Source organism: Schistocerca serialis, chromosome 7 (assembly GCF_023864345.2).
Source record: "Schistocerca serialis cubense isolate TAMUIC-IGC-003099 chromosome 7, iqSchSeri2.2, whole genome shotgun sequence".
Taxonomy (NCBI): domain Eukaryota; kingdom Metazoa; phylum Arthropoda; class Insecta; order Orthoptera; family Acrididae; genus Schistocerca; species Schistocerca serialis.
The window spans coordinates 333,767,565-333,780,624 of NC_064644.1; the positions used below are offsets into that span (position 1 = coordinate 333,767,565).

The following is a 13,060-nucleotide window of genomic DNA, read 5'->3' on the forward strand; positions in this document are numbered from 1 at the left end:
GATGAAGAAGCTTGCACAGGATAGAGTAGCATGGAGAGCTGCATCAAACCAGTCTCAGGACTGAAGACCACAACAACAACAACAACAAGCACGTGTTCACAGTTTTTCTTGGTGATGATGAGGTCCAAAAAGTTTATTCAGTTCTGACTTTCATATTAAGTGAATTGAATGTTCTTGTACATGCTGTTGAATGCTTGAGTTATGTTTATCATTTTTCACTGTAGTAGCGGATATCTAAATAACTAACAACAAATTGCTAAGATTTTAATGGTATATTCTCTAGACATTTAAAAAGAAGTGCCATCTTCCTGTTTTTCGAGTTACATTGGTTCGAATTTACTCTACTAGCACACGTAAAATACGCATGTAAAATCTGGCTTGAAGCGAAATCTAACTAATAAATAATTTTAGTGATATATTTCCAGTGCGTTTTTCTAGAAGCACCATGTTTTAGTTTGAAAAATCTTTATCCCTTATTGAGAAGCACCCCAAAAACATGGTTTGTGGGTACCAAAACCGAGACGCGGATTTTGTGACTTTCATGCACAGCAAAAGGCAGAAATTTTTACGATATATTTGTAAGATCCCAATCTCGGGATCATCTTTATCCATTTCCGAGACACAGAGGCTCGAAGTTACCCTACCTGTACAGGTAAAATACGCACGTATAATGAGGTTTGAGACGAAAACGTAGTTCACAAAATGAATTTGCACAGAGAAATTTGTTGTAAAGTGTCTCCGTTATCATCAGATGGGATTGTGGGAACCGTGTACTATAATATGGAAGTACATACGAAATTTTTGTGCACGTAGATTCTGGTGTGAGTTGTAAAATTAATTTTGCGTAATTTTAATTTTGCATAAGTAAACTATTGAAATTTTACTGACCTATAAATTTTTTTTCGTATGAGTGACGTGCCTTGCTGTATCAGGGAAAAGAAGGAAACCAGTGGAAAAATGCTCCTATCGAGGAACAAAAAGGCGAACATGCTCCTGTTTATTAAAAGGACTCTGTCTGAAAAGCAGGGTATCAGTTTCCTCGTTCTACCTTTCTGAGAACCTTCAACAATTTTCCCAAAACATTTGGCAGGAGAATATATTCGAGCTTGTTTGTACTGAGAGAGGAGGAATTGTAAGAGACGAAAAGTAGTAAATACTGGAAGATCGTAGACAGTTTTTGTGGTTTGGAAGTAGTGAAGAACAGAATGGCAGAGTGAGAGAATCAGAGGGACATAGCGGTAAGTGGAACATAATTAACAGTGACAGAGCAGTGCCAAGAAAAGAGTGAAGGAGACAGTGCTAGAGGGAATGGAGTACAGAGAAGGAAAAAGTGGAAGTGGGTGAGAGCCAGTGATGATGGGAGACAGAGTCTGTGACAATGACAACGACGAAGAGACAGCAGCAGTGGGAATGAATGAATGATATAGTAGCAATGAAGGCGCAGGAGGGAGCCAGAGACAGTGAGAGGAGGAAGCAGTAGAAGGACAGAAGGAAGGAACCTGTGGCTGTGACAGAGAGACACTAAGGGATAATGACAGTGGGTTGTGCTGAGAGAGTGAGTGAGAATGGTCAAGTGGGAGCGGACGACTACGAGCAACTAGCGGACGTGGCCGTGTTACAGTTAGGGGAGCTTGTGAGGGTGGGAGGTGAGAAGCACTTTAAGAGGAGCTCGAATCGCATGCCAAGATTTTTGGGAGAATTTTTAAGAGTGCTGAGAAAAGTAGAATGAGGGAGCTAGTACCCCACTTTTCAATCAGTATCTTTTAAATAAACATGACCATATTAGCCTTACTTTTTCGCTAATGTAGTATATCCATTAACATAATCGGATGTGTAGCTCTGCAAGAAAAGAAGCGTTATCAATTCTATCAACGTTGAGTAAGCGTTTTCTAAAGTTTATTTTCTGTTCATCTTATTTTGTTGGTTATTTTTTATTGATAATAAACAGGATTCTCTTGCCATTTTCATTTTTTCTGTTTTAACTTTCGAATTTTCATTGTCAACCTGGCATCATTAGGAGATGAATAAAAATATCTTCTGATTCAGACACGTTAGAAACGCTGTATTTTATTATATGAGAATACAATCTCAAATAATTAAGTGAGAAATGAGTCATCCACTAGGATATTAATAATATTCGAAGTTGTACTTTACATATATTAATAAAATATGTTTAACTTTTGATCCTTGTAAAACTTAGTTCTTAAGACATGAGACATTCTAAAACTCTTCGGAATAGTTATATGAAAAATACCAATTATAAAGCACTACCCCTTCCCAGATAAATTTACGTGGATGCTCATACCAGAAATCCTTTTCATAGATCATTTTAAGATGGAAACTTTACACTATATGATATCTTTCACAAATAATTCTCAATTACAAATACTGTTTAGTTAAAAACTAGCAGAGCTTTCAGCACTCTCCAATGTAAGTAACTTGTAGGTCAACAGAGCTCTAGACCATTAACAAAAGCTTATTCTCAGAATCCTACAAAAGCAACATCCAACATAATTTTTCAATTTTAAACATTATGTAAAAGGAATGAGTGAAAATAAATGACACATTTTACTTGAAAAAGTCTGCCACTGAAGTAGTCCGACAGTCTTCTTGTAAGCCCTTTGTTCCAATATCACTGTCGACGTTTTGTTCCCAGTAAGCAGTAGTAATTATTTTTACTGTGCTTTCTGCTCTGTTGTTCATATCTCCGTATGACACTCAAAACTAGGGAAGAATCCCAAACTCAAACACCCAAATACAACTTCAGTACCCAAATGAAACAAAACATTCTTTTTAAAGTTTTTTTTCCATTCTCTAATTAGAGGGGGCTGTTTGTGTAATGACGTATGGTAGGGATAGAGACTTTTCAGCCTATATTCGTACCATCTACACAAAGTACAAAATTTTTGCAAGGTCATTATAAATTATTGAAGTGATTTCTTTACTTCAGTGTAGCTACATCAACTTTCGTATAGAAAAACCAAAAAGTTTTGTATTGTTGCACTCAAACTTCTATGAACAGTTAGGGGAGACGTCGTATTTTTGCTTGAAGTGCATTCACGTATGTCTCTCGTAACAGTGCAATGACGCTTCAGAACGAAGTTCAACAAAATTCAACCAACTGCCAACTCCATTCGGTGACGAGATGCACAGTTTAAAGAAGGACGTTCATGAAATCCACGGAAAATGACAATTTTCAATTTACTTTTTGCTTATCAGTAGAGCTCATGGACAATAAGTTCCCAAAGGTGCAATGACGAAATCGCATCCGAAGAGCCAGACAAATAATTGAATTTTTGACGCCATCTCCCTGTCACTCCCACTTTCTAAGGCAACACTTCAATACTAGCTCCTTGAACAACGATTCCGTTCATTACTTTCAAGCAAACTGACACGGAATGGATCTATAAGGACATGGTATAGACTCTTGGTTTTATAAATCATCTGTGACTGTGTTCCGTATCTTGCAAACAAATGAGTCTCCAAATTTACTCATATGGAAACGGTGCACTAAAACCACATTCCCGTCTTCTACAGATGTCACAATTGCAACTTATGATGCAGCTCTTGTGTTTAATGATGGGAACTTAGAGATGTTGAAGGTATTAGAGAGAATTGGCTTTGAGATAGGAAATTTCACTCAACACATCTTGAGAAAAATAAATTTACAGCGCCTCTCTTACCTGAAAAGACAGTTCAAGAACTGGAAAAGGAATGACGTAAGAAAACAAGAAATCAGGAGAGACATCTTGGAAGACCTTGAATACAAACCTGGGGCCTTCTGAAAAGGTGACATAAGAAATATTATTTGGTTGCACTTTAAACTGCATTTTCCTGGAAATTACGGTTTTTAAGTAAAATGTATCTTTTTTCTGAATCTATGAAGGTTAGAATTATGCAAGTTTGTGACAAGGTGCTTGGAATTTTGCATGAATTTTATATTACATTTACAGAATTATAATTAAAAATTATTAAAATTCTCCTATTGGGTTTATTCAAAAAACCTCTTGAGAAGAACTTACTACCGTACATGCAAAGTGATTAAACAGGGAAAATTTTCTAGAAATCTCCTGAAAAGTTTCTGAGAAAAAGGTACATATATTATTTTTCGAAAGTAAAATGTTTTATTTCCATAAAAAATTTAAATGCGTATAGTCCAGTGAACTTTACATTAAATCTGTTAACTTCATGTAAAGCATAGTACAAAATTCATTTCCGTATCTTCACGTTTGTGGGTCTGGTGCATCGTTTAAATAGTGTGTGTTTTTCATGAGCGTCTCCCCTTAAAGCTTCAAGTTGCCTTTGCAAGTGGAAATATGTATCTGGAAACTGCATCATGCCACAATTGGAGACCAATAATATGGAGTTCATCTATCAATAGAATGGTGCTCCACCCCACTGCCATCATGACGTTCGTGAACTCTTGAACAGTAAATAAAGAAACCGATGGATGGATCGTGCTGGGGTTAATGATCAGCAATTCGTGCCATGGGTTCCACGCTCTCCCGATCTAACACCGTACGATTTTTTATCTGGGGTTATGTGAAAGAATCAGCGTTTAAGCCTCCTTTACCATAAAGCTAGAAGAAATGTGAGCTCACATCAACAGTGCTGTAGAACAAATTAGTATGGACATGCTAGGCCAAAACGTGAGAAGAACCTAATTATCGTCTTGATATCTGCAGAATCAGTAGGTTGACACGTATGGAGCACTTGTAATATGTAAAAAAAACTTAATTTTTCTATGTGTGCGCAAAGCCTTGTGGTAATATGTCAAATAATATAGCTACAGCAAATCCGTGGTATCACTTCAATTATAATAATAACCTTGTTTATTCTGTGATCACTAATGTACATGGTGCTCAGAAGCAGTCTGAAAAGCTTGTATGGGTGTTACAGGGTAGGTTGTGCTGAGAATAATTGTCAAGAAACAAATTCGATACGTAGCGCCATTTACGAGTTAATTAGCATTGAAGTAACCTAATGAGGCCATTACGCACGCAAACTCAGGCGGCTCGCCAGAGACGGTGTCGCCAAAGGTGTTCTTCATTTGGATTCCTAAAACCGAACAACAGAGCGATACAAAAATTGATCATGGGACGGTAGTAAGGATCGAACTTGAGTCGAAGGTTGGGCAGTCTCGTGCGCTGTCATCTGTACTGTGAGAACAACGAATTGTATCTGGCGGGTGTTTGAATTTGCGCATGCAACAGCATAATTGGCTAACCATTAACTCAGAAACGGCGCAGCGCAAACACTTCTGGCCATTAAAATTGCTACACCACGAAGATGACGTGCTACAGAGGCGAAATTTAACCGACAGGAAGAAGAAGCTGTGATATGCAAATGATAAGCTTTTCAGAGCATTCACACAACGTTGGCACCGGTGGCGACACCTACAACGTGCTGACATGAGGAAAGTTTCCAACCGATTTCTCATACATAAACAGCAGTTGACCGTCGTTGCCTGGTGAAACATTGTTGTGATGCCTCGTGCAAGGAGGAGAAATGCGTACCATCACGTTTCCGACTTTGATAAAGGTCGCGATTGCGGTTTATCGTATCGCGACATTGCTGCTCGCGTTGGTCAAGATCCAATGACTATTAGCAGAATATGGAATCGGTGGGTTCAGGAGGGTAATACGGAACGCCGTGCTGGATCCCAACAGCCTCGTATCACTAGCAGTCGAGATGACAGGCATCTTATCCGCATGGCTGTAACGGATCGTGCAGCCACGTCTCGATCCCTGAGTCAACAGATGGGGACGTTTGCAAGACAACAACCATCTGCACGAAAAGTTCGACGACGTTTGCAGCAGCATGGACTATCAACTCAGAGACCATGGCTGCGGTTACCATGACGCTGCATCACAGACAGGTGCGCCTGCGATGGTGTACTCAACGACGAACCTTGATGCACGAATGGCTAAACGTCATTTTTTCGGATGAATCCAGATTCCGTTTACAGCATCATGATGGTCGCATCCGTGTTTGGCGATATCGTGGTGAACGCACATTGGAAGCATGTATTCGTCATCGCCATACTGAAGTATCACCTGGCGTGATGGTATAGGGTGCCATTGGTTACACGTCTCGGTCACCTCTTGTTCGCATCGACAGTGCTTTGAACAGTGGACGTTACATATCAGATGTGTTACGACCCGTGGCTCTACCCTTCCTTCGATCCCTGCGAAACCCTACATTTCAGCAGGATAATGCACGACCGCATCTTGCACGTCCTGTACGGGCCTTTCTGGATACAGAAAATGTTCGACTGCTGCCCTGGCCAGCACATTCTCCAGATCTCTCACCAACTGAAAACATTTGGTCAATGGTGGCCGAGCAACTGGCTCGTCACATTACGCCAGTCACTACTCTTGGTGAACTGTGGTATCATGTTGAAGCTGCATGGGCAGCTTTACCTGTACACGAAATCCAAGCTCTGTTTGACTCAATGCCTAGGCGTATCAAGGCCGTTATTTTGGTCAGAGGTGGTTGTTCTGGGTACTGATTTCTCAGGATCTATGCACCCAAATTGCGTGAAAATGTAATCACATGTAAGTTCTAGTATAATATATTTGTCCAATGAATACCAGTTTTGTTGTTCTGTTGTTGTTCTGGTCTTCAGTCCTGAGACTGGTTTGATGCAGCTCTCCATGATACTCTATCCTGTGCAAGCCTCTTCATCTCCCAGTACCTACTGCAACCTGCATCCTTCTGAATCTGCTTAGTGTATTCATCTCTTGGTCTTCCTCTACGATTTTTACTCTCCACGCTGCCCTCCAGTACTAAATTGGTGATCCCTTGATGCCTCAGAACATGTCCTACCAACCGATCCCTTCTTCTAGTCAAGTTGTGCCATAAACTCCTCTTCTCCCCAATTCTATTCAATACCTCCTCATTAGTTATGTGATCTACCCATCTAATCTTCAGCATTCTTCTGTAGCACCACATTTCCAAAGTTTCTATTCTCCTCTTGTCTAAACTATTTATCGTCCATGTTTCACTTCCATACATGGCTACACTCCATACAAATACTTTCAGAAAAGACTTCCTAACACTTAAATGAATACTCGATGTTGACATATGTCTCTTCTTCAGAAACGCTTTTCTTCCCATTGCCAGTCTACATTTTATATCCTTTCTACTTCGACCATCATCAGTTATTTTGCTCCCCAAATCGCAAAACTCCTTTACTACTTTAAGTGTCTCATTTCCTAATCTAATTCCCGCAGCATCACCCGTTTTGCTTTTGTTGATGTTCATCTTATACCCTCCTTTCAAGACACTGTCCGTTCCGTTCAACTGCTCCTCCAAGCCTTTGCTGTCTCTGACAGAATTACAATGTCATCGGCGAACCTCAAAGTTTTTATTTCTTCTCCATGGATTTTAATTCCTACTCCGAATATTTCTTTCGTTTCCTTTACTTCTTATTCAATATACAGATTGAATAGCATCGGGGAGAGGCTACAACCCTGTCTCACTCCCTTCCCAACCAATGCTTCCCTGTCATGTCCCTCGACTCTTATAACTGCCATCTGGTTTCTGTACAAATTGTAAATAGCCTTTCGCTCCCTGTATTTTACCCCTGCCACCTTCAGAATTTGAAAGAGAGTATTCCAGTCAACATTGTCAAAAGCTTTCTCTAAGTCTCCAAATGCTAAAAACGTAAGTTTGCCTATACGTAATCTATTTTCTGAGATAAGTCGTAAGATCAGTATTGCCTCAAGTGTTTCAACATTTCTACGGAATCCAAACTGATCTTCCCCGAGGTCGGCTCCTACCAGTATTTTCATTCGTCTGTAAAGAATTCGTGTTAGTATTTTGCAGCTGTGACTTATTAAACTGATAGTTCGGTAATTTTCACATCTGTCAACACCTGCTTTCTTTGGGATTGGAATTATTATATTCTTCTTGAATTCTGAGGGAATTTCGCCTGTCTCATACATCTTGCTCACCAGCTGGTAGAGTTTTGTCAGGACTGGCTCCCCCAAGGCTGTCAGTAGTTCTAATGGAATGTTGTCTACTCCCGGGGCCTTGTTTCGACTTAGGTCTTTCAGTGCTCTGTCAAACTCTTCACGCAGTATCATAGCTCTCATTTCATCTACATCCTCTTCCATTTCCATAAAATTGTCCTCAAGAATATCGCCCCTGTATAGACCCTCTATATACTCCTTCCACCTTTCTGCTTTCCCTTCTTTGCTTAGAACTGGGTTTCCATTTCAGCTCTTGATATTCATGCAAGTGGTTCTCTTTTCCCCGAAGGTCTCTTTAATTTTCCTGTAGACAGTATCTATCTTACCCCTCATGAGATAAGCCTCTACATCCTTACATTTGTCCTCTAGACATCCTTGCTTAGCCATTTTGCACTTCCTGTCGATCTCATTTTTGAGACGTTTGTATTCCTTTTTGCCTGCTTCATTTACTGCATTTTTATATTTTCTCCTTTCATCAATTAAATTCAGTATCTCTTCTGTTACCCAAGAATTTCTACTAGCCCTCGTCTTTTTACCTACTTGATCCTCTGCTGCCTTCACTATTTCATTCCTCAAATCTGCCCATACTTCTTCTACTGTATTTCTTTCCCCCATTCCTGTCAATTGTTCCCTTATGCTCTCCCTGAAACTCTGTACAACCTCTGGTTCTTTCAGTTAATGCAGGTCCCATCTCCTTAAATTCCCACCTTTTTGTAGTTTCTTCAGTTTTAATCCATAGTTCATAACCAATAGATTGTGGTCAGAGTCCACATCTGCCCCTGGAAATGTCTTACAATTTAAAACCTGGTTCCTAAATCTCTGTCTTACTATTATATAATCTATCTGATACCTTCTAGTATCTCCAGGATTCTTCCACGTATACAACCTTCTTTTATGATTCTTGAATCAAGTATTAGATATGATTGAGTTATGCTCTGTGCAAAATTCTACTAGGTGGCTTCTTCTTTCATTTCTCTCCCCCAATCCATATTAATCCACTATGTTTCCTTCTCTCCCTTTTCCTGCTCTCGAATTCCAGTCACCCATGACTATTAAATTTTCATCTCCCTTCACTACCTGAGAAATTTCTTTTATCTCATCATACATTTCATCAACTTCTTCATCATATGCAGAGCTAGTTGGCATATAGACTTGTACTACTGTAGTAGGCATGGGCTTCGTGTCTATCTTGGCCACAATAATGCGTTCACTATGCTGTTTGTAGTAGCTTACCCACCCTCCTATTTTTTATTGATTATTAAACCTACTCCTGCATTACCCCTATTTGATTTTGTATTTATAACCCTGTATTCACCTGACCAGAAGTCTTGTTCCTCCTGCCACCGAACTTCACTAATTCCCACTATATCTAACTTTAACCTACCCATTTCCCTTTTTAAATTTTCTAACCTACCTGCCCGATTAAGGAATCTGACATTCCATGCTCCAATCCGTAGAATGCCAGTTTTCTTTCTCCTTATAACGATGTCCTCTTGAGTAGTCCCCGCCCGGAGATCCGAATGGGGGACTATTTTACCTCCAGAATATTTTACCCAAGAGGACGCCATCATCATTTAATCATACAGTAAAGCTGCATGCCCTCGGGAAATATTACAGCTGTAGTTTCCCCTTGCTTTCAGCCGTTCGCGGTACCAAAACAGCAAGGCTGTTCTGGTTAATGTTACAGGGCCAGATCAGCCAATAATGCAGACTGTTGCCCCTGCAACTACTGAAAAGGCTGCTGCCCCTCTCCAGGAACCACATGTTTGTCTGGCCTCTCAACAGATACCCCTCCGTTGTGGTTGCACCTATGGTACGGCTATCTGTATCGTTGAGGCACGCAAGCCTCCCCACCAACGGCAAGGTCCAAGGTTCATGGGGGGGGGGGGGGGGCAACAACCTTCACCTTTCCAGATTCTGCCAGTCCCTATCCCTTACAGTTTTGATACTGAAAAAAAAGAAAAAAACAAAGAAAAAACGCCTCTCCATGGCACCCGTTTATCATCTGCATTTCTTCTTGGTGTAGGAATTTTAATGGCCAGTAGTGTATAATTTTTACCTTATCAATTATTTCGCAGCACAACCTACCGTACAACATGCTTACAAGACTGTTTCTCACCACCCAGTAAAATGGGTTTCCATCCTAGGAATCGGCAGGCGAATTTTTTCTGATGTTTCGGAAGATAATTGCAATGAGTGGCTAGAGTCAGCCCAACCAACTATTGCTCATCCTATCTTTCATTTTGTTTGTAAAGGGATAAAAACCAACGCTTTCCTTTGACACTGGGCGTCATGCGGAATTTTACATGGCCATTCGATATAGCCATTCGAAATTAGTCGTTTTGTCGATACGTATTAAAAGGGACGGTAAGACAAAGCAGCGACAGCACTGCCATGATTTGCACTAACTGCTACTGTCATGGAGCAGCGCTGCTCAGTCGCTGTCAGAGTAGCTGGACTACTGGTTATTCTTCGAGTTTTACTGTCCTGTTAATAGATATAGATAAAACAAATATCGCACTAGACTAATCTGGGAGCGCTCTTTCGATCATGTTCATAAAACTCAGCATTAAAAATCATTTTATTTGTAACGGGAAACAAACCGACGCTTTCTACCTGGTGAATTGTATTTGGTTGGAGAGACTTCACTACTATTGCAAGAATGAGACTGCAAAGATCTGCTGAAACATCGGTGAAAATGCGCCTGGAAACTCTTAGGAGTTGCAACAGGTGTATATCAAATCAAGAGGACCTAAAATAGAACCTTGTAGTGCATCCATGTCTGATTATTGTCAACTTATAAGATCCTGCAGTCCAGGCTTTTGTGACTCTTTCAAGGCCGGCCCTGCTAGTGCGCGATCCCGACCTGGTGCGGCAGCTGCTGGTCAAGGACTTCGCTGACTTCCCCGACCGCCACACGGAGGCGCGGCCTGAGGACTCGATGGGCTGCCTCAACATGTTCGGCGCGCGTGCTGCGCTCTGGCGGCGGCTGCGCGCTGCCACGTCGCCCGCTTTCACGGGAGCGCGGATGCGCGCCATGTTTCCGCAGGTGGACCGGTGCGCATGTGCGATGGTACAGCGCCTCCTGGAGACGGGAGCCGGCGGGACGCAGCCCGTCAAGGTTCGGGACGTCGCCAGCAGATGCATCACTGACATACTCACCAGCTGCTTGTTTGGTTCGTAGCTCCTACCAACAAACTATCCATCTGTTGTACTGGATGGCCAGAAAGTCCCTACACACCTGGACTAAGCGCATTTAACGGTATAAGATGGTTAGATTGTAAGATTTGAAACTCACATCCTGATCATTGATATGGCAACACTGCTTCTCACGTGATAGCCGCGTGACTACCACGTGACCGCCCGGTGAAGAGGACAAATACTGTCGTTTATCAGTTCATTGTTGGACTTTCCGTGTTTGGTGGCGAACAATGGCAGAAACCAGCAAGTTCACTTTGGAGGAAAGCTTAGCGGTAAGTGTCTGGGTCCATTAAAGGAAGCGTAATGACGGAAATGTGACACAGGTGATAGATAGGTAACGTAAACAGTTTAGTAAGGAATTACCAAGTCGTCAGAATTTGATCCCTTGAGCGAAGATGCTTTTCACATGGTAAGGGACTTAATGAACCCTTCTCTGGTCGTCCATCAACCCAAACATGTACTGAAGCTAGTGCATCACTAACGTCAATGCCATCACTGACCTGAAGGACTATTAAACCACCGACAGGAAGTATGCAGAGTATTGATGGAGACCTTCCCCACCATTCCTGCTCTGAAGCGCATTTTTTTCCCTGATGAAGGTGCTATTTATTGGTTTTTGTGGGATAGAGTAAGGTTGGTATTTATTGGTTTTTGCGGGATAGGGTAAGGTTGGTAAAGTTCAACGCTCTGGCCTTGGCGGTCTAATCGATCCCAATTGACCACCATGTTACCGTCTGCCAATGGCATCATTGGATGCTGTCTGGAGGAGTGCGTGGTCAGCACATAGATCTGCCGGTCTTTGTCGGGTTTCTTGACGTTGGAACTGCTACTGATCGGTAGACTAGATCCTCACTTGGCCTCACGAGGCTGAGTGAAGCCCATTCCAGTCCTCCCACCAAGGAAACATTTCTGTCAGTACTGGGATTCGAAACCAGATCCCTTGCATGTCAGTTAGCCACACTGACCAAATAGTTTCAGGGGTGGAACACATGGGCAGGTAACACCTACATTTTTACCAACAACCTGACAGCAATTATTCTGGGTTTGAGGCCGCATTGTTGCAAGGCGCCTTTCTCAGGGTGTGTTGCGGCCTCAAACCCAGAAGAATTTTATTGATGTGACAACAGCTGCGGAAGCCTAATTTTACACTGACAACAATCCTCCATATATTCTACTTTGGGTGGGGATGACTGAAGAAAAAAAAAGCACTTCGTCTTCAGGCCACAAGTGGCCCATCGGGACCATCCGACCGCCGTGTCATCCTCACTGAGGATGCGGATAGGAGTGGCGTGTGGTCAGCATACCGCTCTCCTGGTCGTTACAATGCTATACTTGACCGGAGCCGCTACTAATCGGCCGAGTCGCTCCTCAATTGGCATCACGAGGCTGAGTGCACCCCGAAAAATGGCAACAGTGCATGGCGGCATGGATGGCCACCCATCCAAGTGCCGGCCAAGCCCGACAGCGCTTAACTTCGGTGATCGTACGGGAACCGTTGCATCCACTGCGGCAAGGCCGTTGCCCTGTGACTGAAGAACACTTCTTTAATATGTACTTCTCTTTGAGGGGTCCGTGACCTCACTTCGCACTTGCTGTGCATTGCCTACTGAATGCACTGTTCCCTGGTTGGTGGATGGGAACGCTGGTCTCCAAATTCACCGAGCCCTTATCCTTAGTTGCCTCAAAGTCTGGTCCTTACGACACCAGTGCCCAGTGGTGAATCATCAAATCATATGTCAGGAAGAAGCAGTATGTGGACACTGATGCTCTGCAGGCAAGTATGCTTGAAGCCTTCCAAAATGTACACAGTAGCTCCTAAAGTGGATAAGTAGGAGAGTATGGTGACACATTAAGCTGTATAGGGGTAACGATGGTGCACATAA

General features: G+C 42.1%; 1 protein-coding gene across 1 annotated transcript in view; it reads left to right on the top strand.

Moving 5' to 3' along the window:
- LOC126412297 (cytochrome P450 6l1-like) overlaps positions 1-13,060 on the top strand; it is a 198,319-nt gene that overhangs the window by 99,443 nt on the left and 85,816 nt on the right. Inside the window, exon 4 of the mRNA XM_050081817.1 lies at positions 10,815-11,152. Coding sequence (XP_049937774.1) covers positions 10,815-11,152 — 338 coding nt within the window. The remainder of the gene's footprint in view (positions 1-10,814; positions 11,153-13,060) is intronic.